Genomic DNA, 26567 nt, shown 5'->3' on the forward strand with positions numbered 1-26567 from the left:
AAAAAAGTGAGGTCAATGCTAAGGATGAAAAATTACATTCCAAAGTAAAGAAATGAAAAAGTTTCACCTCTAATAATTGAAATTATGACATGAATGACTTTCCTCTTTTATTTGTTACTTGTAAATACTGAAGAATTAACCAGTCAATGAAAGCTCTGGAGTTAACAGATTGTAAGAAGCTTCTCAGGAGGGTCAGCATTCACTCCCCCTTTGCAGGAAGAAGCTGATTTATGTAGCTTACATGCATTTGAGCTGCTCATAAAGCTGAAAACAAGTATTGGGGCAAGCCCTGCACAGGAGTCACTGTGCTAAGAAAGAGAAAAGACCTTAGGACTTAGAGGTAATATGAAGGGTTTTATATGTCCTAAGTGGCTGATGGTCATGCAGTGATGAGCACAAACTAACAGACCTTGCTAAGAAATGGCACTCCTTAGCTCAGAAACAGCACTGCAATAATGCCCATTTGCTTTTGGTTCTGCAACTGGCTGGAGCTTCTCTGCAGTTCTGCGGTCCAGATTTTTAAAGTATTAACAAATCAAATTCTCATCCATCTCTGACTTACCAGGGAGCTTTTAATTTGCTTGTTTGTTCAGAGGGGAACTGAATTCCCACATACCTCTAAAAATTTGGCCATTAATATCTATGCACACCAAAAGCTACAAATAATGCAGAATTCACGGAGCAGAAGTAATTTTTGTGAGAGTTTTTAATTTAAATACCTTAGAAAGGCTGGTGGGTTTTGCACTTACACATATTTTTACATAGCACAGGTCATGTATCCATTCTGTGCTGTTCAAAATTCCTGGTTTGGATGGCTTTGATGTAATAAATATATCACGGGATGCAACATGATATAGGGATTGTCCACAATCAAGATAAGACTGGTTTTATGCAATACTCCAGGGAAGGGGGATGTTTTTTCACAAAACTGCTTATCGATTCTGGGGCTGAAATCCTATCCAACAACTTTGTGGCACTCCTCTGATGTGGCCAAGTTAGATTTAGCCCTTTAGGGTTGTACTGTATACTTAGTAATTTGGGGGGCCAAGGGGGAGCTAAGTTTGGAGTTTGGTATTTTGCTCTTCATCTTCCTTCTACCTCAGCATTCTTCTACCCAGAGGGAACACCAGGTCCATGCCTGCTTTTGCAGCCATTGCCAACCGTCTTGCTTGGCAGGCTGGTGAATACTTGTTCCTGCTTGGGTTTGCTGGCGTCTGTCTCAAAGTGTGCAGCCTGTGCCAGCCAGCAGACTATTAGCCCTGTCAAATATTGTGACTCTCTGGTGAATAGCACAGTGCGTAATGTTGGCAATACTGAAGTAGCTAAGCCTACAAGTAATTACTTGATTTGCAATTGTTTATTTCTTTATGTGCAAAAGCTGGAAAAATTCTAACATCCACAAAAGGATAAACGTTAATCTGCCCTGTGCCTTTGCACTAATTACCTTTCTTCCATGATTTCTCTAATAGCTGCCACATTAGGACCGGCTCCTAGATGGGTATAGAAAGGACCTTCATCTTTTTCAATAATTTGCTCTGTTTAAAACAAAATAAAGGTTATTACTTTGAAGCTTAATTCTTTAATGTAAAAAGTCACATTGCAAAGCTTACATCTAGCTTGTTAGAATACTGCTGTATGGGTCTGGGGTCAGAGTTTTCAAACACTTATGTCTAAAGTGTGTCCATGCAATTTGTACAAAACATGCAAAGCATGTGGCTAATCCTGCAGATAGCTGTGATACGGACTGTGTGCCTTTTGCTAGCACAAACAGTTGTTTCGCATCTTGGGCTCTACACTGAAATTCAAAAGGCATTTTCCTGTTATCACTGAACAGTTGTTTCTCTTTCTCCCACTTCCTCATCTCTCCCAGTATCTAGAAAGGAGGATAAATGGGATAACAACGGTAAATATTGACATTAGTGAGCTATACCGTACTTGTTTTTCAGCAGACCTGTTACAGTGTAGGAACCTACAGCTTAAGAAAGTGGCCAGTAAGGTTACATAGAGAATTTCTGCCACCCATAGAAAGACTCTGTGAAATGAAAAAAAGCAAATTTGCTGAAAGAAATCCTGCACAAGGCTTAGTCAAAATGCTTATATGCTAAGAATGTGGCCTCAGTTTTCTGTGTGTAGGTAGGACATGTCAGCATTCACAATATATTCTATATGTTTGGTCTGATACCAGGAGGCAGGCTCCAGCAGTGAGAAAGAAATAAATGGCCAGGCTCTGCTTGGTTTCAGGAGGAGATGGTGGAGCTGTGCTGACTTGTCTGAGGGCTGACTTTGTGCTTTCTGCCACGCTAAATCCAAAGGCTGGATGAGGTGATGCTGCTCTTGATGTTAGAGCCTCCAGAAGCATGATGAAGGCATGCTATAAACCTGAATGAGTCAATGGGGGAATGGTTTATTTTAATCTTCCTAAGGACAAGTATTGGTAGGAAAGAGCAATAACCCCTATCGATTATACCATGTCACTGGATTCTTCAAAGATGACAGGAACTAACTTTCATGCTCCTTTATTTCCTAGGTAAGTCTTCTAAGACTGAAGAATTAAAATGCAAGTGGAGAATAAGCTCTTTTGCTTAGTTAGCAGTTGCAATACTGCCTAAAAAAATAGTGATAAGAATGAAATGATTGCCAGAAAAACTTGTGCCAACTACATTGGAGAAACCGTCTCCAGAAAAAAAACAAAACCAAACAACTTCAGTGTTTGCAAAAAACTACATTTTGTGCGTTATTTCTTATAAAACAAGGAACAGCAAGGAACTGGCTTCCATTTTTCTTCCTGGGTGCTTTGGAAATTCACCACCTCCTCTTTTCATTCCTGTGGATCATCTCCAAGACATAGCCCTGAGCGTTCAAAAAGGCAAAAAGGTCCATTTTGCAGTTATGCAGGAGCATTTGTTCAATTTTCCCCTCCTATACTTGGTACGAAATCCCAGTAAGTGAGACTATAACAAGGATTATTTTTTATTCCATTTTTGGTGCTGTACCTTTTGGTCTCAGCCTGAATAGTTTACCCAATAGAGTCTGAAAGTGCCTCTTAGATGTGGCTATGTGCAGTGTCAGTGCTCTATGGAAGCCTGGGCTATAGGGCCATGCCTGTCACTGCTTTGCTTCCCTCTGCTCTATTCTTCCAGCTTTTGGAGATTGAGTATGTCATGAAGAAACACTGAGGGTCCCCCTTGCTGCTTTTTTGTGCTGCTTGCATAGCTTCTCTAAGAAAGTGCTGATCTCTTTTGCCCTGCAGGAGACGAGTACGTGAAAGGGAGGATAAACTGTTACAAGTGAGGAATAACCTGTCATTCCTTCTTTGCTTAGACTTTACTCAAGAAAACTGCAGCAATTTCACTGTTAGAGCAAAACATGTCATAAGGATCTCAAGTTTTGGACCCAGGACATATTTTATAAATGCTGTATCTAACCTTGACAAATAGATTATAAAGCTATGACCTACTTTTTATCAGCATGTTGTCATTACATGTCTACTGCTCAAGGAGAATGAATGTGAGGGGATACATTACTGGCCATAAGCATTCTGACTGAAAAAGCAAATAGGTAATTGTGTTATGAAATATTGAGAAAGTGCCTGTGTGTAGGGTTGGATAAGTGAAGTAGGTGTAATGTATGAAATTGCAATTTTATAAGTCTTTACTAATTACTGTTCTAAAAAAAACAACCCAAAAAATCCTTCAAGAAAAACATCCAACTAACACCGTGATCCCAACTTGAAGGCTCGTTTCCTTCCTGTGAACTAGTACATTTTTAGTACATCTCAGCACTTACCAACACAGCTGCAAGATGGGAAATCATACTGGGTTTTGGCAGGTGTGTCCAATAAATTTTTTACAGGAGTATCCAATAACTTGGAAGGTGAGTCTAAAAAATTGTTGAGAACAGTTCCAGCTGTTCTTTTGGTCGGGGTTTTTTCAGCAGACGAGTTTACTGGCTGATCTAAGATTGGGGTCTGAGTGTCAAAATCTGCAGCACTGGTATTTCTTGATAGGATGGTAATAGGGCCCGCTGTTTCAACCTTCACATGTTTAGGTGATTTGATAGTAAAAGTCTTGTGATCAAACAGTGATTTGACCTGTATCTGTTTTAGCTGCTGTTCCATTGTCTCAATGATGCTCTTTTGTTGCATGTTCTCGCAGCCAAAGTGCTGATTCTCTTGTTTAATTGTTTTTTTCCACATTTTGTTTTCCAGCTGTCCAGCTGATGGACGCATGCAAACATTAGGCTTTGTGCCAGCCTCAATTTTTATAGGCTTGCGTGCTGCACTGGGACCAATCTCGGTTTTGGGTTGCTGGTATGCTTGTTGCTCCTGTTTTTGCAAGAGATGCCACCTTAAAGCAGCATGCTTTTGAAAATCCTTCGAGGTTTGGGACTGCAAATGACAACCTCTCTGGTCTTGGGAGTGTGGGGCAGTTTGCTGGCTGTGGGGTAAGTACCGCTGAGGAATCTGTGTAGCTTGTTGGCTTGGGAGATCTTGGTTCAGACTACCACCGTAGCATTGTGTTTGCTGGAGTGGTGGTAGCTGTATAACTGAAGCTTGTTGCGCCTGTTGCTCTTGTTCTTGGAAACAGTGATTCACATCTTGCTTTGTGGTCAAGTTATTTGAAAAATACTGCACATGTTGCAAGTCCTGCATTTTGCTGGCTCCAAAGCGTTCTATATTTGCGGCATTTTCTTTCTTCTCAGAAATCAAGTGCATGTTGTTTGGGCAGGGATGCTGCAGGCCAGCGTTTGCTTTCCGAGTGTAAAGGGGAGCTTTGTTGTTCATGCTCTGTACCTGCTCTAGGCCTAGCTGAGGGTTATGCAGTGAGAATGCAGCTGATTTCATGTACTTATTCCCAGTTTGAAAACAATCATCTACTTTAAACTGATTGAAGGATGTCCTGTCTTGTGGCTGCTCAGCGTTGCTTTGGGAGCGGGAAATAGTTTGAGGCAGGTCTTTACTTTTCATTTGCAGAGTCTGTTGCTGGTTTGGGGTTAGCTGTGAACTGCATGGCAGTTGCACCTGATGTGTCTGTTTTTGAAGCATCTGTTGCAAAATGTGTGAATGCAAGAATTGCTCATTTTCCCCTGGCTGGGAATTCAAGTGCTGCTGTTTCAATGGGGCCCCTAAAGGCTGCTCGGCTTGTTCTGCTCTTTGCTGGAAATGGAGCTGCTGCAAAGGGTGTTGCTGCACTTGGGACTTGAGCAGGGAATCCATCTTCGTGAGCTGTGGCTGCGGTGAGTGGTTCTGGAACGGCAGCTGCTGGTCAGCTGTGGGATGCGGCTGCAGCTGGGAGGTCTCACTTTTGTACAGCGGAGGAATTTGTTCCTGTTGCATTATCTTCTGGCTCTGGGGCTGTCCTGAAGGCCCCTTTAACAACTCGGGACTTCCAGCATACTGTTTTGTATAGGCTGTTTCGGCTGTGTGTGCCTGGAACTGAAGAATTGATTGCAATAATGCTTCGCTGGGCTTTTGGGGAGGCTCTCCCTGGCGGAACTGGGTGGAAACCAGTTCTATCCAGGCTGGTTTTGAATAATGTTGAGCCTGTTGAACAGGCTCTTTCACTTGGTCCTTTGCTTTGTTGGAAGGAATCTTGGGTTCTCTCTGTCCTGGGAAACACTGATAGTGTTGCTGCAACTCACCCTCACTTTGGCACGCTTGCAGATTTTGGAGGGGAGGCTCCGACGCCGGCGTCATTTCTTCTGGGCGCTGCTGAATTGAGGCGGCCACAGCAGCTTGTGGGTTGCTTTCACTGACATCTTGTGACATTTGTGCCTGCTGCGGAAGTCTCTGATGAGGGTGAAGTTGTTGTTGGCTGAGGCTGGGACTTTCTGACATTGGTCCCTGCTGTTGTCCTTCGTTCTTTATCTCCCCAGGAAGAGTTTCATCACATCTGTTGCCATAGGAATGGTGTCCTTCTTGCACCACGACGGACAGTGTGCTGTTCATTTCTGGAGCAGGAGCAGTGGAGGAATCTTTGTGAAACATTGAGTTCTGTTTAAAAAAAGCACCATTTTTTTCTGCTTGCTCAGAAAACCTTTCCAGAGCGGTGCTCTGAGCTTGCAGGTTACTGCTGGAACTTAGAGAGAGGTCTTGATTGGGAACCTGCCCTACACTTCCACGAACAGTACTGTTTCCTATGGGTAACTGGTGTGGATCATAGCTTGGAATCTGTTGCTGTAGCTGTAGTTCTGGTTTCTGAAGCGCACAGCTACCTGGCAATACAGGTGGTTTACTGGAGTCTTCTGCATTGTAGACCTCAGTAACCACTACAGCTGGCACTTGAGGCAGCTCAGAGTTTGAGGTCTGTGGGGAAGTGATCTGCCCTGAGGTATGGGATGAATGTGTTGTCTCATAGGACAACTCATTAGTAGCCTGACTGGTAATGGCATTGATATGAGATGTGTTCTTCTGCATCGCTATGGAAACATGTTCTGGATAATATTGAGACAGTGTTTTCTCCAGGAGTTCACCATGCATGCTTTCCATGGAAGAGGCAGAAACTGTAGCACCATTAGGCATTGGCACTGCCTTGTTCTTAAGTAGTAAGACAATGTCCCTGTTGTGGCAATGAATGTTTTCCTGCTCCTGCTCATCCTGCATCAGGAGGTCATGAGGGTTTTCTGAACCACCACTGTTGTATCTTGTAGACTGTATCAAATCTGAAGCTTCATTTTCTTGTCTTGCAAACCTCTCAAGTTTCTTCTCACTGTAACAATTGGAGACGCTTGGTTTTTCATTATTATCCTCTGGCTCAGCTTTTTCTCCATTTACCTCTTTGTCTTGTTTCACTTTCTTGCTCTCATGAAGTCCATACAGAGCAGGCTCACTAAAAGTGCGTTTTATCCCACCATTTTGCATATATTTGGAATATACTTTATTTTCTTGTAAAAGGTCGGGGCTAATGCGGTTGTTTGGACTTCCCTTCAGGTGGGGCACTCCATAGTTGCTTTTAATGAACAGCTGCTTGTGGTCTCCGTTTACTTCAGGCCTCTCTGTTGCTGGACTTCCATTCTGTAGCTTCACCGCAGAAAGCTCTGCCTGGCATACGTGAGAAGACTGCGGTATTAGAAATGGACTCAATCTATTGCCGTCAACATGGTTGGTTCTGTCCTGTTCCATCTGGCCTGCTCCGGGGCCATCCACAAGGCTACCCTCTGAACGTATCTGAAAGAGAGAAGGAACAGGAGAGAATCTAAGTCAATTTTTGTTTCCATCGATGGATGGCCAATTACTGACAATTTCTGCAGCATTCAAGCACCCATTCTCCTGACCAGCTCCCACACACAACGTGAGCTTGCAGGCGCATCTGGGGGTTTTCTCACTAGCTTATGACATTTTTCAGCCCCATGTCTCCTTTTTTCTTGAAGGTTTGCTCTTCAAGATGAAAAGAGAGTGAAAATACAGAGTGGCTCCTTACCCATATTTAACACACAAGCAGATATTTTACCAAAAAACCCTCTCCTAATAGTGCACAAAATATTCCCAGCTTTTGAATGATTTGTATAGACTCCTCTGTTGTCACTTTTTCTCCTTGGTAATGCAGAAAATCATGCCTAAACCATGGTTCCCAGACCTGGTGCTAATCCTGTTATTTGATTAAGTGTGCCAAACCTCTTTTGTGTGACTTGAAAGATTATTGCCACCAAGCTTGCCAATTAGAGGGGAAAACCTCCTTTTTTCTGTCTTCAGCTGTCTGACAAGGTCTTTTAAAACTGGCATTCCTAAAGACCACGCAAGTGGCACGATACACGTGTGAGACAAAGCCACACTTGATTGCTGTCCATAGGAACTCTTACAGTTCATCAACATCTTGGTAATGTTGACAGAAACAAATCGAGAGATTTCTGAAAGATCTGATGCAAGAGCTATTTTTTCAGGTATTAATATCCTTAAAAATTTACAAATACACATCAAGCATGGCTTAAACTATGCATTTGGGTTTTCAACTGAGCTCCACAGCTGTGGAGCTAGAATTTTTTTCTTCTTTGTTTGGATGGGAAATCCCATTTTCTCATATACTCTTTATATTTTATTATAAAATTAAGTTTTTTGTTGGATAAAAGTACTGACGATGTGCAGTGAACAAATTCCATATAATGACAACCTAATCCTGCTCACATGGGTATTTCCAGGATACACAATCCCAGTTAAGAGATAAAGCCCTTGTTTGACTCTGCTTGTAATTTATTCTTTGTTGGCTTTATGGTTCTCAATCAGTCACAAATGACAGAAGACAGACTGACAGAGGGTCATACAGATACGAGATTGCCCAAAGAAAATGTGGATTTATGCATGTCTTTGTCCTAATGCTTTTATTTTTAGTTTGCATAAAAGGCAATCTGAAGGGTTCTCCATTACCAGGTCATCCCTGGTTGGACTGCAAAGTCAGGAGATACGCTACACGTGGCTGCTATTCCCGCTACATTACGACGAACTGAAAAATTTCTCCCATCTTGACGTGGCTGCTCTGCTTATGTATTTATCCTACACTAAGGGAGATGGAAAAGAATGTTTGTCCATCTTACCTATTTTATTGACAAGATAAGATAGGCTTCTTCCCTTCTAGATATATTTCAGTACATTTCCCAACCTAGCTTTAAAGTACTGCAAGACATGAGCCTTTGCAGCTTTCCCAGGGAGATGATATTCTATGCTTAACAGAAAGCAGCGTGAAAAGGATTCCACTGATGTGTCATTCTAGGCCAGGCAGCAGAATGATGCTCCCAGAGTGTCTCAAAAAGAAAATGTCAGCCTAATTTGGAAACCATTCTTTGCCTTCACACCTTTCATACCTAGAAATTGCAGCTGAACCACAACTCAGACATGAGTGTGTAGGCTGTTGTATTTTGCAAGTATGAAATGAAATAAAAGGCACCATAGTAATTAACACTGTGCTGTCAAGCTGCTTCTAAAATATTTATTTCTTTAAAAAAAGTTTTAGCGTGTGTGATTGAGCTGTGAGAAACTTCCTCTGGCCCTCAAAGTCTGCCTTGCTGCTTCTGGTGTACTGTGTGGGTTGCAACTAAATTCCTTCTGAGAGTTACCAGATAATCTTTCTTCTCAACTCCTTACTGATAGGTAAAACCACCTTTTTGTTTAGAAGTGGGGGCTGCCTGACTTCTCTAAACTTAGCTTGCAAACCCCTCCAAGGAGCACATCGATGCTTCAGAAAAGAGTCTTAGTTTCATGACATCCTCAAAAACTGCAAGGTTATCTTCACTGTGACATGGATTATTATTCATGGTAATCTCAAAGACCTCATGGGTATGAATCAACCAGTTCCCCAAATTCTCATCACCTCCAGTGTAAAAGGCACTGGTGTTAGACATCGCAAAGGACACAGGAATCATTTGGTTCTTTAAAATACAAAGTTAATTCATTGACTAAAAGTGCCAGATTTGCATTTTTTGAAATGCATCTAGGATTATGGTGACTTTGCGTTATACTTCTTTCTCTTGTCTACACTCAGTTACTCACAATCCTTGAGTCACACCTAAGTACAAATCTTGCTCAAGCAGCTACAAATCACAGCAATTATTTGTAACTTGAAACCAGCAAAAGACAAATGGCAACAATACCTTCATTACTGATTTTAACTGGGATACTGTGAAGATATTCTTGATGCTACTACTAAGCAGACCTGACTGCATCTTACAAAGTCTCTGTGGTTGTCTGCGTAATTGTTGTGGAGCGAACTGTCTGCCTCCCAAAGTAAATCTACCTTTCCCTAAGAATAGCAGTTAGCCTTTTTTCTCTTTCCCATAGCTGTATTTTATCCAGACCATTTAGAAGTTCCACATATTTCTTCTCAGCTATAATTCATTAGAAATTCAAGTCACATCAGCAGCATCTGTGAAACAATTACTGCATCTAGGACTGACTCTGCAGTCTAATCCATCATAATTATGACTGGCCTCTTTGAAGATGCCATGATGCGTGACTTAAATATAGCACATTACTGTGCAAATGGATCAGCATCTCATCCCACCAATATGCATTCAAGTTATAATTCAGTCCTCCACCGTTTGACTTTTTCAGATGCAAGCAATGTATGTACATTTATTTCTTGCCACATGTGGGGCACAAATTGGAAACCAGGTACTGAAAGAGTTTGAGACTTTTTTTTAATTTTTTTTTTCCCCTTTATGGGCAACTTTGGCATATTCCTGCCACCTCTATCAATACAGGAGTACCAAATACTGTGGAAGGCATTGTTATGAGCACGACAAACATTTCTGCAGCAACAAAAGTATTCTTAGTTATCTCATTTTCTTTCATGGAAAATATTTTTTTACTTTTAGCCAGTTCTAGAGGTTCATACCTTATTTTATATAGCAACTGTATCTGAGGAGTTTGTGAATGCAAGGTGAATGAATAGACGAATACACCCACTGCAGGGGAGTACGATCTTCTGCAAAGCTGGGCAGGATTCCCAGTAGAAAAAGTAGGTGGGGGGATACTGTTTTAAACTACTCACAGCCCTGAAAGGACCAAAAGGTGGGATGTCAGATGGGTTGTTTCCCCTTGTGGGGTTAGCTGGGATAGAAATACATCTCCTTGGAGGTTTTTTTCCCTGGTAGAAATGTACCTCCTCAGATCATGACCTCAGCTGACTTGTGATCAAGTGATTATCAGGATGAGACTCAAGAAGGCAGAAGTTGGATGCCTAGGACCTTGTCAATGGCTCACTGGATTGCTCTGGGAGCACTGCTACTACCTCCATCCTGCTGGCACCTTTCTGCCACCACCAGATGACAGAGAGGTCTAAATTGTTCCCAGACAAGTAACCCCTGTAGCACTTCCTAGACAGGAGGTGAATGTAACTATATCTTGCCAAACTCCAGACTGGCAAATTGTGCCTTCTGCTTACTCTCTCCTGCACCTATCACAGGTACAGTACAGTAGTTAGCTTCACTTCTGGCTTAATCTGCTATATATTATTATGGGCTGTTGTGCAGTTGCTTCTCTTCCCTGAAGCTTGTGCTCCTGGCAGAGATCAAGAATGAATGAAAATTTGAGAAAAGGCATGAATTAGAGCTATTCCTAAGTAAGGACACTTATACATGGTATTATCAGAAAGCTTTATTTTCTATGCTAAAACCTTACATCTTTTGGACTTGCATATATACAGAATTGTTTCTGATTAACTCTGTCAAAGTTTTCTCTATTTTAACTTTGGAACAAGATGTGTAAGCAGTTATAATGGTACTCAACACCATGATTTATTGCTGTGTGGTTATTATGGGATGTCATTTTTCACGGGCCTAAGCAGCAGTTGCTTCAGCTGTGCCTTGGGTTAACACCTGTAAGTAAGCTGCAAACATCACTAGAGGAGAAAAAATGTGCAGTTAACTCAGATGGCTAATTGGCAATGTAACACATCAAAGCTTCTTATTAGCAAGACATTTCCATTATTGCTGGGATAAAATGTTGCACACGTGAAAACTGGTATATAGTTTAAGGATTTTCTGTACATTTTCTCTTAAGGTGCACTGTGTTTATACACAGAAACAAAGCTAGCTTCCACGTGGAAACTAATGGGAGAGGCAAGACCAGAACTACCCCTGCACAGATTCTGGGTGGTTTGCCATTCGCAGAACAGCTTCTTCCCAAGCCAGGGTTGCTGGTAGTTTGTAATAATACGATACCATCACAAACCAAACCCCATGTGGGCCTGTTGTTTAAATGTGGGTTTAACATGCTTTTTTGAAGCCAAGGGACCCATGAGAGAGAATTTTAACCCTGTTTTCCAAAGCAGATTTGAAAGAGAGATTGCATTCATGCCCAAAGTAAATTGAAGCTCTGGACCCCACAACACACCCTGAGGATTTGCTCTGCTCCCTATTAGCATCATTGCCACCCTGCTGCAAGTGTGGTGGCTGAGTGAAACTTGAAGGCAGATGTAAAGGAGGCCCCAAGACAAGGACACTCTGTTGTTAGCTGGGCTCTATGGCTTACAATGGGGTCCTTTTGCTCTGCATTCAGCTGTCTCTTCATTTGGGTAGTATATTTATTCAATGTATAAGCAACGCTTTGGAAAAAACTTGCATAAAGATGTTGTGCCTTCTCTGTCCCTTGAAGCTTTTAAGTTAAGGCTATATTTCTTTCTAAAATAAATGTATTGCTTTCTCATTGGAGCTTTAAATAGCAGTTAAGGGGTTAATCTAGAAACTACTGGATGAGACTATGACTGTATTCTGCAGGAGGTCATATTACATGAATATAATTGTCTTCTCTGGCATTTAGATCTACAAATGATCTGTGTCAAACAGGAAAGAAAATGTGGGATGGCTGAAATTTGTTACTTAATTTATAGCTAATTTATCCTTAATTTACAGGGAAAATGGTGACTAGTGAATATAGATATAAGCAGGCATAAGGGAATGAAGAGCATGGGATTTGTGAAATATGACGATTAATAATTTATTAAATATTATCCAAGCCAGAAGCCTCATAATTCATGCATTTTAAAATCAACTAGTGCTAAACTCCCTCAATTTACTGACACCAGTTCTTGAGTTTCAGTGATGCAATGATCTAATCACAAAAGCACTTGAATCAGTTTGATTTTTGACCTTAATACAGAGGGCAAGAGAGTAAAGCTAAACTGGTCTGCACAGCGATTTCCCCTTGCTACATTATATAACCATCAACAAGACTGGATACTGCATTATATCTATCCAGACATGAAAAATTGCACTATTTTAGCAATTGCAGAAAATCAAGGGGAGTGAAAATTAAATGCCTCTACAATACGGGTGGAAAAAAACAATTATTTGAAGGAAATGAATTCTGGAATATAAAATGTGAGTAAATAGGAATTATAATGTCGCATAACACAGTTCTCCAGTTCCAATTTTTTTTGTGATTTATGCCTTATACAAACTTTGCACCTAATTGTAGCATGTAGCACTTCTAACAGAAGAACGTAACTCTTCAAGTCACTTGTAATGCCACCGTAGTATGACTAGATCAGAAATGTTTCCTGAAAGGTCGAACTTTAGAACTAGGCTGGATTTAAAAGACGAAAGGACCTTCCTGCTGGGATAACCAAGAACATTCAAGATGAGGTTGGCACCTACACTTGATCTTGCTGGTTGAAAGCTCATTTTTGTGGTTTAGATTTGGAGTACGGTGGATCCAGGTAGTTTATACTGACAGGCCACTGCACAGAGCTCTATTACTTCCCAAATTAGTCTGTTTAACATTACCTTGGGTGTTGGTAAGCTTGACATACTTTAAGACCAGTATCGCTCAAGTTCTTGAGCGACACCTTGACTATTATGCATCTTCCACAAATACAGGGAAGCTGAACTAGAACACCCTTTCACCTTTGCTGGTTTTGAGAGTCACTGCAGTTGATAACTGTAATAGGAAGGCTGAGAGAATGGGAGTTAGTCTTAAACGCTGGGGTTGTTCAAGGAAGCGTGCGCCAAGTGAGAAACTTCAATGCCTGGGTATAATGATAAAGTTTTCTTGTGTGCCTGTGAAGTTTGGACTAGCAAAATTGTTTCAAATTGTGACCCACACAGGGCATCATTTGAGTAATTCAGCAGTGCCTATGGATCCACATTGGGAAACATGTTGGGGTAGGAAAACAGAACCAAGTCTCTTTCCTTCTTCATATCAGCCAATTAGCATGCTAGGTTAGGTGCGTTGAGCAAAGGCTGGCAAGGTAGGGTAGGTGGTGTTATTAGTTGTGCAACTGGTGCTCAGACCTGTTTTATATTTCTGGAGAAATGGTGTAATTTGAGGGATGATTTTCTTCTCAGTATTTCCACTACCCCTTGTGTCAAATGGTAATGATAATACCGGCCGCTGATTAAGATCAGCTTTCCAAGAGCAATAGCTAACTGCTCATGCTATTCTGACCGAGCTCTGTAGTGCAGCATGCCTCTGTGTGAGCATGCCAGAATAAGCAAGCGTTGGTGGCTGAACACTTCTGGTGACTGTTCTTCAAGACATGCTTGATGTTATCAACCTGCCGTTTAGGGAAGGTTACTAAGAGGTCAGTGTCATCATTATCTTCCAGTTTCTGTGATCTTTGTCCATCTGGCTTCAGACCTGGATATATAGCATGGATTTCTTGGGTTGATGACTTCCTGACACCAGTTGAAGGTCGGTTATCCACAATGATTTCATCACAGCTGTTAGCAGAGTTAAGTAATTCTCTATTAAGTAGTACATCCTCCTTGAGAACTAGAAACAGTGGAAGAGATTCTCTTCAGCCCACACTATAAAGAAGAAAGGGAGTACCCAAAGGAAAAACCATTGGCAAGCTAAAGATTTCAGGGTTTCATCATGTTGGGACAGTAACGTTAGAAAATAGGAACAAAAATGGTCCTGTTTGGCACATGGGTGGAAGAACTGATAAAAGAGAGTAAAACGCTGTGGGTTGCAGTGTCCTCAGAAAGCCTATTTACACAGCTCTGTTTTCCATTTCCTATTTGAAGTTCAAAGGATAATCCTGTTGGTCTCCCAGTTCTGATGAAAACAGAATTTTGGATGAAAGGCAGTTTTCTTAAATTTCTTCTCCAAAAGTTGAAGATGAAGGTCATACCGAGAGGAGAGTGGAGAGAATGCAGAAACAAGGGCTGATGACTCTGAGGATTACTCTGACTCCTGCTCCCACATGCCTGGATGATAAAGCATCCCTTTCAGCCCCTTCACTAACTTCACTATGGTAGCCTTTACACCCCCATACCCTTTTATCTTCCCTTTTTCTCATGCCTCCACCACACCTAAGCTGGGATGCTGTAGTGAACTCAATTTTCAGCTACTATTCTTGGCCATTGAGAAATGAGAGGCAGCATAGAGACAGCTCCCAGGCTACACAGTGTGTACTGTGTGCGCTGGTGTACCCAACGGACAGGTGCTGGGGATCCCTGCCTGGGGCAGCAAGCCACAAGATACCCGTGTGTCCATAGGCGAGATGCTGCGTGCCACTGCAGCTTCTGTGTGGCTCCCTACATCCTTCCAGGGATTTACTTCCAGATGGTGAAGTTGGAAGAGTTGAGCCAAAACAAGGGTACTTGCTTTGGAAAGATCTTGTGCTGTTTTAATTGTGTGATTTGATTTAAAAATGTGTTTTCATGCCCACTTGTGATTTCTTTTTTTTTCTTACTTCCAATTTTTGCCTTGCACGACTTGCAAACCAAACCAATTGCTCATAAACATATGGTAAAAATAGGTTTGTCAGGGGCCTGAGGAGATGAGTGCCCTGTTCCTCGGCTCCAGAGCAGCACCAACCGGACCTGTACTAGTCCACTCCAACCTGTTTTCAAAGGTCTCTTAATGATGAGGGTTGCATAATAACCTACAGTTATATGCAGTGCTCCATTACCCTTATTAGAAAACTTCCACCATTTAAAACATAACCTAGATAGTCTCTTCCCATCTACCACAGACTCATGGAGCAGTTTTTTCTCTTCTGTGCTATGGCTTCTTTCTCTCTGTGTAACTGAAGACTGCTACTAATGCTCCCCTCTTAGACAGAATAAACAACCTAGTTTGACACCTGATCTCCTCCCTGGGTGGATCTATATCCATACCATTTGTTCCCTGACCAGATGCATGGAGGTCACAAAGCAAATGCAACAGTCTGCTCTTTGGAGACCTCATGCACATACCATTCTGCTAGATTTTCCCTGAGTTCAGATGTTTGATATACAAGCGGTTATAGTATGTGCCTATATAATATTTCAAATACCTGTATGAATTAACTTGGCTTTTGCCCCAGTAACTAAAATCAGTTTTATTCCCTCAGTGTGAGAGGGACTGTATAAATCGCATTGAAATCGACAGAACTGGCTCATTACTTCTAGCACAGCTTTACAAAGGAGGTTGTTTCCTTAAAACCTGACTTCAGTACCCTTAAGCCTGTGAGCTACTGGCACAAGTATCTCTTCTGACTTACACTGTTGGTGAGACACCACAGAAGATAAGAATCTAATGCATTTTTAGAGGTCTATTAGAAGATGCTCCCTGGAGCTACAGTTGCCATTCTGCTTCTTTCTGCATTCGTGTGTGGTCTTCAGGAGCAGTTTTCATGTGGGTTGCTGCAATCTACAGGCAACAATGGCATGGATTATCATGCTGAAATCTACATCTAAGAAAATAGTTCCAATTGCCTCTCCAGATGTACAAGAGATGAAAGACAAGGTGTTTTTGATGACCAGAGCCAGCTGACACCTAAGAGCAGTCAAGATCTAACCCTGATAAAAGCACAACTCTGGGAGAGAAACAAAACATGGGAGCCGGCGCAGCCTTGCCACGGTTCTGAGCACACAAGAGACCTTGGTATGGGTACTGTTGCCCTCCCCTTCAGTTTTAGGTTGGAGATGAAGATCTGTGACTAGATTTTCATTCTGAACACCCAATGTATGAGCTTGGGAAGAACTTGGTCATTGACTAATCTTAGATAAAATGGCCCAGGGCCCAAACAAATTCTAAGTCAAGAGACACCCACTTCATATCATGCCAGCATTTATCAAGGAGTTACGGCCTAGCTTCTTAAGGTTGGCTTGAAAAACAGATTTTCTGTAGTTACCATCTTGCCTACAGTCATTCTCCCCCCTTTCTAATTTTAGCTTTTTATTACTTGGTAAGAGAGTTTTTAGCTTTTCTTTAGAAGGCCACCATCAATCCTGTTCTGAGGATCAAGTGTTGGGCTCCAGTTCATGCTTCCACACAACTGAGGCCATTTCTGAGTTCCTTATCTTGTTATTACCTTCCTTACATAGAACATGGTTTTTATCCATAGTCATTTAAAACTTCCTAACATATAAGCATAAATGGGCAGTATATGGGGAATTTTATGTATTTTGTGGCAAGAAACATTTAATTAAGAGAGCTACTAGAGAAAAAAGTTTCCTACAGGGAGACAGGCATTTGTCTTTCTGTGGAATCTCCCTTTGGTGTTTCAGGGAAACTGGAAACCAGTAAAAATTTTAGATTTTGTGAACAGGATGTTTGTTTAAAAACACAGCTCTAACATGAAGGCTTCTCCCTTGAACCAAATTACAAGACTGGATAAAAACTTGGGATTGCTGTGCTGAGAAAGGGTTGGGATCCCAGAACAAGCTGGCATTCCTGCCTTCCTTTAATTTCCAATAATTCAAAGCACATTCTTTCTCCTGTTTAAATTTTGCTCTTTATGGCGAGATGCAACATGAAAATTCACTGCTGCTAAGCTAAAGCAGGAGGTGAAACTGGCAGATTGTGTTTTAACTCTCACTAAGACTTTCAGACTCCTGCAGCTGACACTTGGAAGAGCAGTATTTGAGCAGTCCTGAAGGGAACTTCTCTCTCTGTCCTTCCTTTTCAAATATTTTCAAAGCTTTGAAAACAGTCGGTTGTTCTTCATTCTGGCAACTCGCCATTTGCTGCCAGCTCACATCAGTTCATAGTCTTCCAAGGTATCCAGTGGCCCGCATGGATTTGAGAGAGTCTGAAGCTCTAATGAAAGACCTTTGATATTTTGGGATGTTTAAGAGACATACAGAAACGGGCGAGTTAAAAGAGCTGTTGTCAGTTCCAGCAAAGCCCACTTCATATTCTCAGTCACAAGATACCGTTTCACTAATTGATTATTGTCTGTCCATAACACAGTCATGCTCTTAGTGCACAAAGAAGCAGTGTGGATGAAAAGCTCACCATTGTAAAAGTACACACTCAACTGGATTTAGAAAGCTGGGAACTACAGACAAATCTAGGATACAGGACTGCTTTGAATGAAACTCATAAATCATAGCTGAGACTTTTTTCAGCTTAAGTAAACATCTTTACTACAGATGGTGAAAATTAATGGAAGCATTTTAAATGCCTCTCTTTGCCCTTCCTTGGAAGGGTGGCAGGTGAGCTCTTCTTGAAAGGGTCAGGTGACTTTTCATTATTTAAATCCACATCTCCAGCAAGAAGGACCTGAAGCCACAAGTCTTGCAGAACTGCTCCTAGCTGGCAAGGTTATGCAAAGTGTTTGCCAGGCTAGTCCTTCAGCCAGAAGTCTAATAGCTTCGGTGGTCTTGAGCTCAGGAATGCAGGTGAAGGGATGAACGCCCTGCATTGTGCTGGTTGAGTTCCCGTAAGCTTATGTGCGCCCTTGTATGTGAAGTGTGATTGCGCAGCACCGCCGCTGCTTTTCTTGCCAACACAAACCTTCACTCCCTCTCCTACTCCCCCTCCCCCAAAACACATCAAGGAGAGAACAGGCTTGGGGGCAAAGCAGGGATAAGAGGCATTAAGCTCTGATGTATGCAACTGGTTTTGCTCGGAAGAAAATGCAACGCAGTCTGCACTTGGTAGTTTTACTTCTATGCAGCCTTTGGGGGCGATGAACAGCTGCTTTTCCTTTTTAAAAAAAAATAAAAATGTGGGAGTTGAGAGAGGAGAGAAGACAGCTATCAGGATACTAAATGTCTAATTCAGTCATTTAAACTAATGTGCATGCCACTGCCAAATGCATATAAGGCTGCTTTATTTTTGGTTTGTTAACAATCTGAGGGTCAGCCAGGTTGATTATGAGAAAATGAGCTAATGCTTTTACTGTGGGAAGAGTGGGGGGGCAATGATGAATGGCAAAGTTTATCTGCTCATTACACTCCCCAGCAAACAACCCTTCCTAACAGCCTCATCTAGCTCACAAAAGCTTGTGTGTAATTGATGTGTAATAAATCAGAAGCATGCCTCAGCTCCCCTAACCAAAATTATCTTAAAAGTTTATGATAGACATTGATGGTTAAGCAAATATTCTGAAAAGTTAGTTGCACCTAAAATTAGAACTAAAAATGAGATGGGCAGTAAAAATACATTCTGGAGTACTTGAAGTTAACCTTTGAAAAAGCATGTGGAGGACTAAAATCAGGTGAGCACTAGAGACTGGATATATGTTCCCATAATACTGTGCGTAAACTCTGCAGCGTGCCATGTCCTTCAGAGAAATTACAGCATGAGGCTGTTTAGAGTCTATGTTCAGGGTGCTGATGCCTTCCAGCCCAGCCTGTTTCCTACCTTCTCCCTTTGGCACCATTAAGGTCTTTCTACTGGTCAGTCCCAACAACACTGTGCTCCTCTCTTTAAGTGGAGGGTCCAGCCTGGCACATGGGCCCAGGTTACGTGAGCGATACAGGGCCTGTGTCAGCACTGCCCCGCAGGGCCCCAGTCCCATCCTGGAAACAGATGGGGATCTCAGCAGCTCCCGACCTCCCCCCTGCCTGAGCTTCCTGCTGCAGCCCTTGTTCCCAGAGGTGTGGAGGTACGGATGTCTTCACAGCTGTCAGAGCCTATGACAGATGACTTGTACGATCAGGATGCTACTCTGATGTTAAATGTTTCTTTGCTCTTTTTCCTCCAGTCACACTTCCTCATACGCTGCAATATAACCAGGCATCATGAAGTCTTAGTCTATGCTTCTTCTTTTTGGGCTCCATTGAAAAAATTCAGTGTCTTAAAAACAGCTGCTACTACTTAATGATCTTTTGGTAACTAAGGCTGATTTCTTTTGTTATGTTCTCTGAAGATTAAATTTTGCTCTGAACTCTGTTGCCTGAAGGAGGCTATTGTAAAACAAGATACTCAGAAATCAGCAAAAAGATATTCAAGCTCAAACAGAAAACCAAACCACTTTAACTCTAGCGGTGCTGTTGCCAATGAGTTTGAGAAAAGGTCCTGAGATTATGCTAAAAGCATTCTGGTCTTGTGGGCTGATGGCTGAGGAACTACTTTCTAACAATGTACACAGCCTTGCAAAAGAATGATATAAGAGATGCTTCTTTGATGTTAAGTTTTAAATCCCAATTTGATCAAACATAACTTGATGCTTGTAAGCATTCCTATTGCTTTAGATTGTGAGGAGGGAAATACAAAGCTCAAGGATTTGCAGTCCCTTTTACAAGAGACCTGTTGGGGAGAGCCTGTATCTACTGAATACTGAAAAGCTCAATCAAGATTACAAAGGAAATTGCTACAAAAGATTAAAACATGCAGTCAGCAGTAATAAGTCTCCATCTGTTTGTTGTCTCAGATTGTATTTGTGTTGGAGGAAAGATTGGTGTACTTCAGATAGCAGCAAGGAAGAGAGAGGTTTCAAGAGAGATTTTCCATGACAAGGTTAACAAGAGGAAGTGGATGGGGATGGGGGAATGTGCTCCACAGAGCTGCAGAAAGTTGAAGTTGGAGGAAGGCCGCAGCAACTAGAGACTAGAGCTAAAGACTTTGATGGAGACAAAATTACTTGAAGATTGCCAGCTGACCAAGTTTTCAAGTCTCCCCTTGTTGGGATGCTTCCGAGGCACCCGCTGGGGTTAGCCTGTGCCCCCAGGGACTGGCAGGCAGAGACCTTTGTTGGGTGTTTATTACAATAAACTTATCCCTTGCTCAGGTTAGCTAGGAACTTACTGCTTAGTTTGCACTGACTGTGGAACTAAAGTTATCACTATTTTTACTGGTTATAAAAAGCTTTTATAAAACCAGTTATATAGAATTATAATAGTGATTCAAGGGCCAAAAAGGCGGGAGAATCAAGCTAATTCCTCCAGATATGGCTGATGAGAAAAGCTTTCCTTCTTAATTGAAAGTTTAAGTTCATGATTTGCAACTATGGCACTTGTTTCCAAGTAACTGAAATAACTTTGATTCAAATCAGTCTTTATAGGAACTTGCCCACATGACCCTCTATCTCCCAGCACGGAGCAACTCTGTGTTTCCCTGATCCTGATGACTTGCACTGAAATCCTCTCCTCTGATCTAGCCCGGTACCAGCAGACATGCTCATTGACCTGAGATACTAACTGTGAGATTTACGAAGCCACTTCTTCAAGGCTAACTGTCTCTGGAGAGCCCTCCTGCTCCCTGCAATGAGCAGTGGGTTTCTGAATATGGGGGCTTACACGTGACACCACTTAGCCTTCATTTTATGTTCTAGCTGAAACAGGTCATCAGCCTTCAGTTATTTTGCTCATGTAGATCACCACCACAGATACAAATTCACAGGGAATCACAGTAACCAATACATAACAATATACAAAATTTGCTGTTACCTCTTGCAGTTAAAGGTACAGATACACATTTATAATATAAAGAACCAGATTAATTAAGGTAAACACTGCCAACATTATCTTTTAAGAGCAGATTTGCATGTTATACATGAAGACATGAGGACAGTAACTAGTGTACATGTCATGCTAAATGGTAACTCTCCCTGAAGGATTTGCGTGGCCAGACTGCCACCGCATCCCAGACTGATGTGGCTGTGAAACCCCAACACCTTTTCCACCCGTGGAAATGCAGCTTGCAAAATGCTATTCCCACCTTTGGCTCCCCTTTGGCCACCTGACAGGCACTGTGTCTGTACCTATGTGTAGTTCTTTGCCTGAATATTTAGGACCTAACATGAGAAGCATGAGGCTGTGCATCTGCCCGTTCAAATAATGGCTTGCTTGTTTGTAAAACAGTGGCCACAGGCTACATACCCTGTACAGCTTGGCATGACAAAGTGTAGAGCATGCAGTACAGGATATAGAGTGGGTTTTTTCTGACCAGTCAGAAAGTTCTGGAGCACATGACATACGAGGAGCGGCTGAGGGAACTGGAGGTGTTTAGTCTGGAGAAGAGGAGGCTGAGGGGAGACCTCATCACCCTCTACAACTACCTGAAAGGAAGCTGCAGAGAGCTGGGGATGAGCCTCTTGAACCAAGTAACAAGTGATAGGACAAGAGGGAATGGCCTCAAATTGCACCAGGGAAGGTTTAGACTGGATTTTAGGAAGCATTTCTTTACAGAAGGGGTTGTTGGGCATTGGAATGGGCTGCCCAGGGAGGTGGTGGAGTCCCCATCCTTGGAGGTGTTCAAGAGTAGGGTCGACATAGCACTGAGGGATATGGTGTAGCTGTGAACTGTCGGTGTTAGGTTAATGGTTGGACTGGATGATCTTCAAGGTCTTTTCCAACCTAGATGATTCTGTGAATGAACTATTCATAAACACTGTAAAAGAAATAGCTATACTTTTAAGTTTAAAATGAACTTTGTTGACTTGAGATTTAGTGGGTTTTCAATCAGCAGACTGAAAAGAGGAGCAGCCATGACATCTGTTGTTCACTTTTGTACTCATTTGTGGCCTTTCATCATTTAGATTTAGTTTTAGGTACAACTGCTTATGTAAGTGCGAAGTTATTTTTTACTTTATTTACACTTTCATTTCCATGTACTATACATGGAAAAGAGGACTATAAACTTTTGCATCCACTGTAATGGATGGGAAAACTGGGACTGGTTAGATCAGAGACCAGAAACATTAGAGACTCTGGTAACTTAGAGGTGCTACTTTCAATAACAGGAAAAGTAGTCAGTGGTATTTTTTATATTGGTCATGCCCCAGTAACTCCCACAGTGCTCTTCTTTTGTAAGACTGAGTCTTTCATTGCTTGACAATGTTTATTTGCATTCTTTGTAATTTTTGCTCGAAGGGAAACTTCTGAGAGCTTTTTTTTTTTTTTTTTTTAAAAAGGCACTTTAATTTTGAAGTCTAGTTTCTGTATTTCTCATCTCCTCAAAGGGAAAAAAAAATAGATTTATAATATCTGAATGAAGAAAAGATGATAGATAATATTAAGTACCTGATACCTCCAAAGAACATCAGCTTTCCCTTTCAGTGTTACAGTTAGAAAGTGCATTTGACAAAGTTACATTATCAAATAGATTGCAGTTCTCTCACTTGTTATCTTTTAGTCATGACACAAAGCTTAGTTAAAGTCACCACAGAAAAAAAAAAAAAAAAGAGAAACTGTTTCTTCACTTAAAATCTTTGGTGATTTTAAAATGCACAAAGTAGTTGCATTAGAGTTTCCTGCCCTGTACGATGTTGCTCCTGAATGCATATTCCAAAATCCTACTTATCTGCATTGCTGCATTTCTGCTGACAACAATTTAGTATCTGAGCATTTGAGTCAAAGCCCAGGGAAGCCAAAATGACACCACAAGTTCCTAGGTAAGAGAGATATTCTGAAAAGACACCTCATAGCCAGAAAGGTATGCATTTTCATATCCCGTACGACTTTGCTCCATGGTCAGTGTCTGTCTTACAAGCTGAATTGCAAAATGCTTTATAGTGGGAAACCGAATCAGTAATGGACAGGCAGAACTCTCTTTCCTCAGTTCCACAGTCCTCACATGTGGCTGTTTTTATTCTTTTCATTTCAACATTCATTGTATTTCAGACCTGCTGAGGAAGGAAGAAAACCTAGGCAAATCTCATGCTTATACTTACTGTCCTACAGAAAAAGTTTTATATTCCTTTTTTAAAAAAATTATTATTCCCAATTTTAAAACAGAACTAAGATTTTTCTTGGCTATCTTTAGGGGTGAGGGAAAGGGATTATTTCCTAGCTTTAAATGACATTTTAGCAATCCAGAAAAACAAATCTGTCATAATGAAGAGCAGTATTTTCACCTCATAGCAGGCGATACAAGTTTAATGTTTACAAATGATTGTTTTTGCAAGAGTAAACTCTAGTTCTGTAGTTCAGACACAAAATAGGAATCTTTCTAGATTAGGAGAAAAAGGAGTTACAGAAATGCATAATCCTTGTCACAGCTGACCTTTTCTCTCCTTCAGTTTAGGGTGTTTTCTCAAGAAGCAGAAATTCTTGCTCTTGCTGTGCATGGAGGAGATAAGGACAGTATCATGGGGGGAGGTAGTTATGTTTTCCTAAAAGGTAAACTACTATTTCAGGAGGCAGGGAGGGAAAGAACAGACAGAAACTATTTGGGGGGGTAAGAGGGGTGTTTTGCCCAGGGGAAGGAGAATGTACATAGTATCATAGCTAAGATCAATTACACTGAGAAGACTTATATGAGATGGGGGGAGGGGGTCCAAAGTTTGTAGAAGGAAAATATACCCACTAAAGGTAGGGCAGAGATCAGCATTCAGCTTTGAAACTTCTAGTTTTTCAGGGGAATAAAAGATGAGATGAGGTGGGTTTTTTTAATCATCATCTGATTAAATGTTTATTTAATATAGAAGAAAAGAAAAATGCAAATACAGGAAATCTTCCTGTGCCTGTGTTAAGAAAATCCTCAGTCACTAACGCATTGAATAAATCCTGTTTTACCCAGGTAATGACTTGAAACTCCCTGCTGAAAACAAAGGTTGTTTGCAATGATGCGTGACAGATGCAGCAGCAATGTGACTGTGAGATGGCATAGTTATTCCAGTTTCAGGGATGATGGGAGTTTATTTAAGGATAAAGGAGGGAGGGATTCCCTGTGCAAGGTCAGTGTGGGGGAGAGATCGGGGGGAGACCAGCTGTCTGTACTTACTAACCTCTAATCCACGAGGACGGCTTTGTTGTGCTGCTACAATACAGAACAGGTTAGATTGAATGCTGATGAGGTACTGGCCATCTAGGAAGTAATTTTCTGTTTCATTGGTTTTGGATCTTGTTGTTTTGTTTTCCCCTCTCTTTGTATGTAAAACAAACATTCAAGGAGTTCCTGAACAGAGGTCGCCCTGCTCCTCTCTAATAGTGGCATTGCAAGCAATGCGGCTGCTGCTGGTCGAAGGGCTTGCCAGCGCTTCACAAAAAGACGTGATAGTACATAAATTCAGATCTTCACCAGATAGAAAATTTTATGTGGTCTGCAGAAGAATAGGCCTTTGTCAGAATGAGATGATAGCTGACTTTGTTTGGGAGGGGGAGGGGAGGGAGAAGGGAGTTTTCTCAATTTCTGCATATTTCTATTCAGCTGCTGCAGAAACATCCCCATCTGCTTTAAATCTACATTTTAATTCCAAACCCTAGCAAGAAATGAAGCAAGCTGTCTTGCTCTGCCTGGCAAAGTACACACACAGCAAGTTGCTGAGCTAAAAGCTGTTCCAAAATCCAGGAATGTAACAAAAGCCAAGTTACCTGTCTGTGCTCTGTTTAACTGTATGATAATCAGAAAATTAATTTCACCAGTCTGTCTTTTAAACATTGCCACTTATTCAAGAGTATGTGCTTTCTTTGCTATCTGCTCTGTCAGGACAATCTGGTTTAAGGAAGTGACACCGTAAATAAGAAAATTCAAACTAATTTCATTTCTCTGGTGAAAGCAGGCAGTGGAGCTTTGTCTGCTCTCCAGAATGGGTAGTGAAACAGAGGGTGCAAATTAAATTGTTGGTTACCCTCATTTATAAAATCTATATCTGAATTCATGTAGTAAGACATGATTTTTGCCACTAACAGTGGATTCTTTCATATTATATATATATGAATGCTCAAGGGCTTATTTTAGCTTTATGATCTGCACAGTTTGAGTTCTTGCTTGCCTTTCCTAGTGCAGGAAATTTTATCCCTAACTGTCAACAGGTGTCAGAAACAGAAGCAGCTGGAGCAAGAGCTGAACAACATTTCTGTTCTGATCTGATAAACTTGCAAATAAACCACATGTAACTTCTGTTATGGATGCCCAGCAAAAGCTACTCGTGATGCAGACACTAAGTTAATTCCTGTGCCTGTTTCACAAGCTGTATCTGGGGTTAGTGAGTGATATACAGACTAACTCACAGGCTGATAAGAAGCAGAACTGCCTCTTAAATTGCTCCTGGCTGAAAGGAACCATAGAAATGCAAGTTATTTGCATTGCATTCTAGAGAGAGTATAATTTAAGGGATTTTTTTTGTGATGGAAAGAAAATGGACAAGCGAACTGTTGAAACAAACTTAAGCTGTTGTGAGAAAAGATAGAAGAGTGTTTACTGTGAGCTGAAAGGGAAAAGAATTGAAAGATGCCCATTCAAATGCTTCATCTGCCTGCTAATTTTAATTAAGACTCCTCCTTTGTAACTGTGCCACAGAGCCTGAGTCTTTTTTAAAAAAAAAAAAAAAAAAAAAAAAAGTTGTCACTAGGCAGATTTCTGAGTGTCTCCTGATTGAATCATCATTTTAATCTCTTCACTGCCACCCCCCTCTCCTGAGCAGAAGCTACCGGCTGCATTATCTAACAATTAACATGCTGAGAAATGCTACTGCACTCCTCAGGGAGTTTCAGCAATGCAAAACACTGGTTTTCTGTGTGACAAAAATGCCAAAATCTTTAAAATATCCTGTGTTTTCTGAAGCCTGGATGCATACCTTGTTTTCATCAGAAAAAAAATAATCTTCATCAACTTTTTCTGAAGAAAAAAATACTCCTTTCCCCCAGTTCTTCTGACTGTCTCTCTCCCCTCTCCCCTAAAGTTTGGAGAATGTGATAAATACAGTGGTCTTTGCAAAGAAATGCTGATCAGCGCCAAAACCTGCCGTCTCGGTTTGCGTGTCGTTGCTCAATGTCCTTGTACTTTCTCAGATCCTTCCTTGCCCTTGTCTTACTGCTTTATGTTTCACCTCTCTTCCCTAACAAAGCACTAGAAACAGCTTCTTGCTCCGTGCCTGGTGGGGTCCCACCCTGCTCTTCTGCACTGCCCCACTCCAATCCCACAGAAGCCAAGCCAGGTTTACTGAACTGGGTCACTGCTTCCAGTTAGACACCACCCACTGTACCAGTCTACTCTACTAGCAACATATAAAAAAAAAAAAAAAAAAAAAAAAAAA

General features: G+C 41.4%; 1 protein-coding gene across 1 annotated transcript in view; it reads right to left on the reverse strand.

The window, feature by feature from the left end:
* TET2 (tet methylcytosine dioxygenase 2) overlaps positions 1-26567 on the reverse strand; it is a 71615-nt gene that overhangs the window by 16620 nt on the left and 28428 nt on the right. The window contains exons 2-3 of the mRNA XM_026847593.1: positions 3787-7165; positions 1445-1535 (exon numbers count right to left, since the gene is read on the reverse strand). Coding sequence (XP_026703394.1) covers positions 1445-1535; positions 3787-7120 — 3425 coding nt within the window. The 5' untranslated portion in view covers positions 7121-7165. The remainder of the gene's footprint in view (positions 1-1444; positions 1536-3786; positions 7166-26567) is intronic.

This window comes from Athene cunicularia (assembly GCF_003259725.1).
Source record: "Athene cunicularia isolate RWA chromosome 4 unlocalized genomic scaffold, athCun1 chr4_part2, whole genome shotgun sequence".
NCBI classification, from domain to species: Eukaryota; Metazoa; Chordata; class Aves; order Strigiformes; family Strigidae; genus Athene; species Athene cunicularia.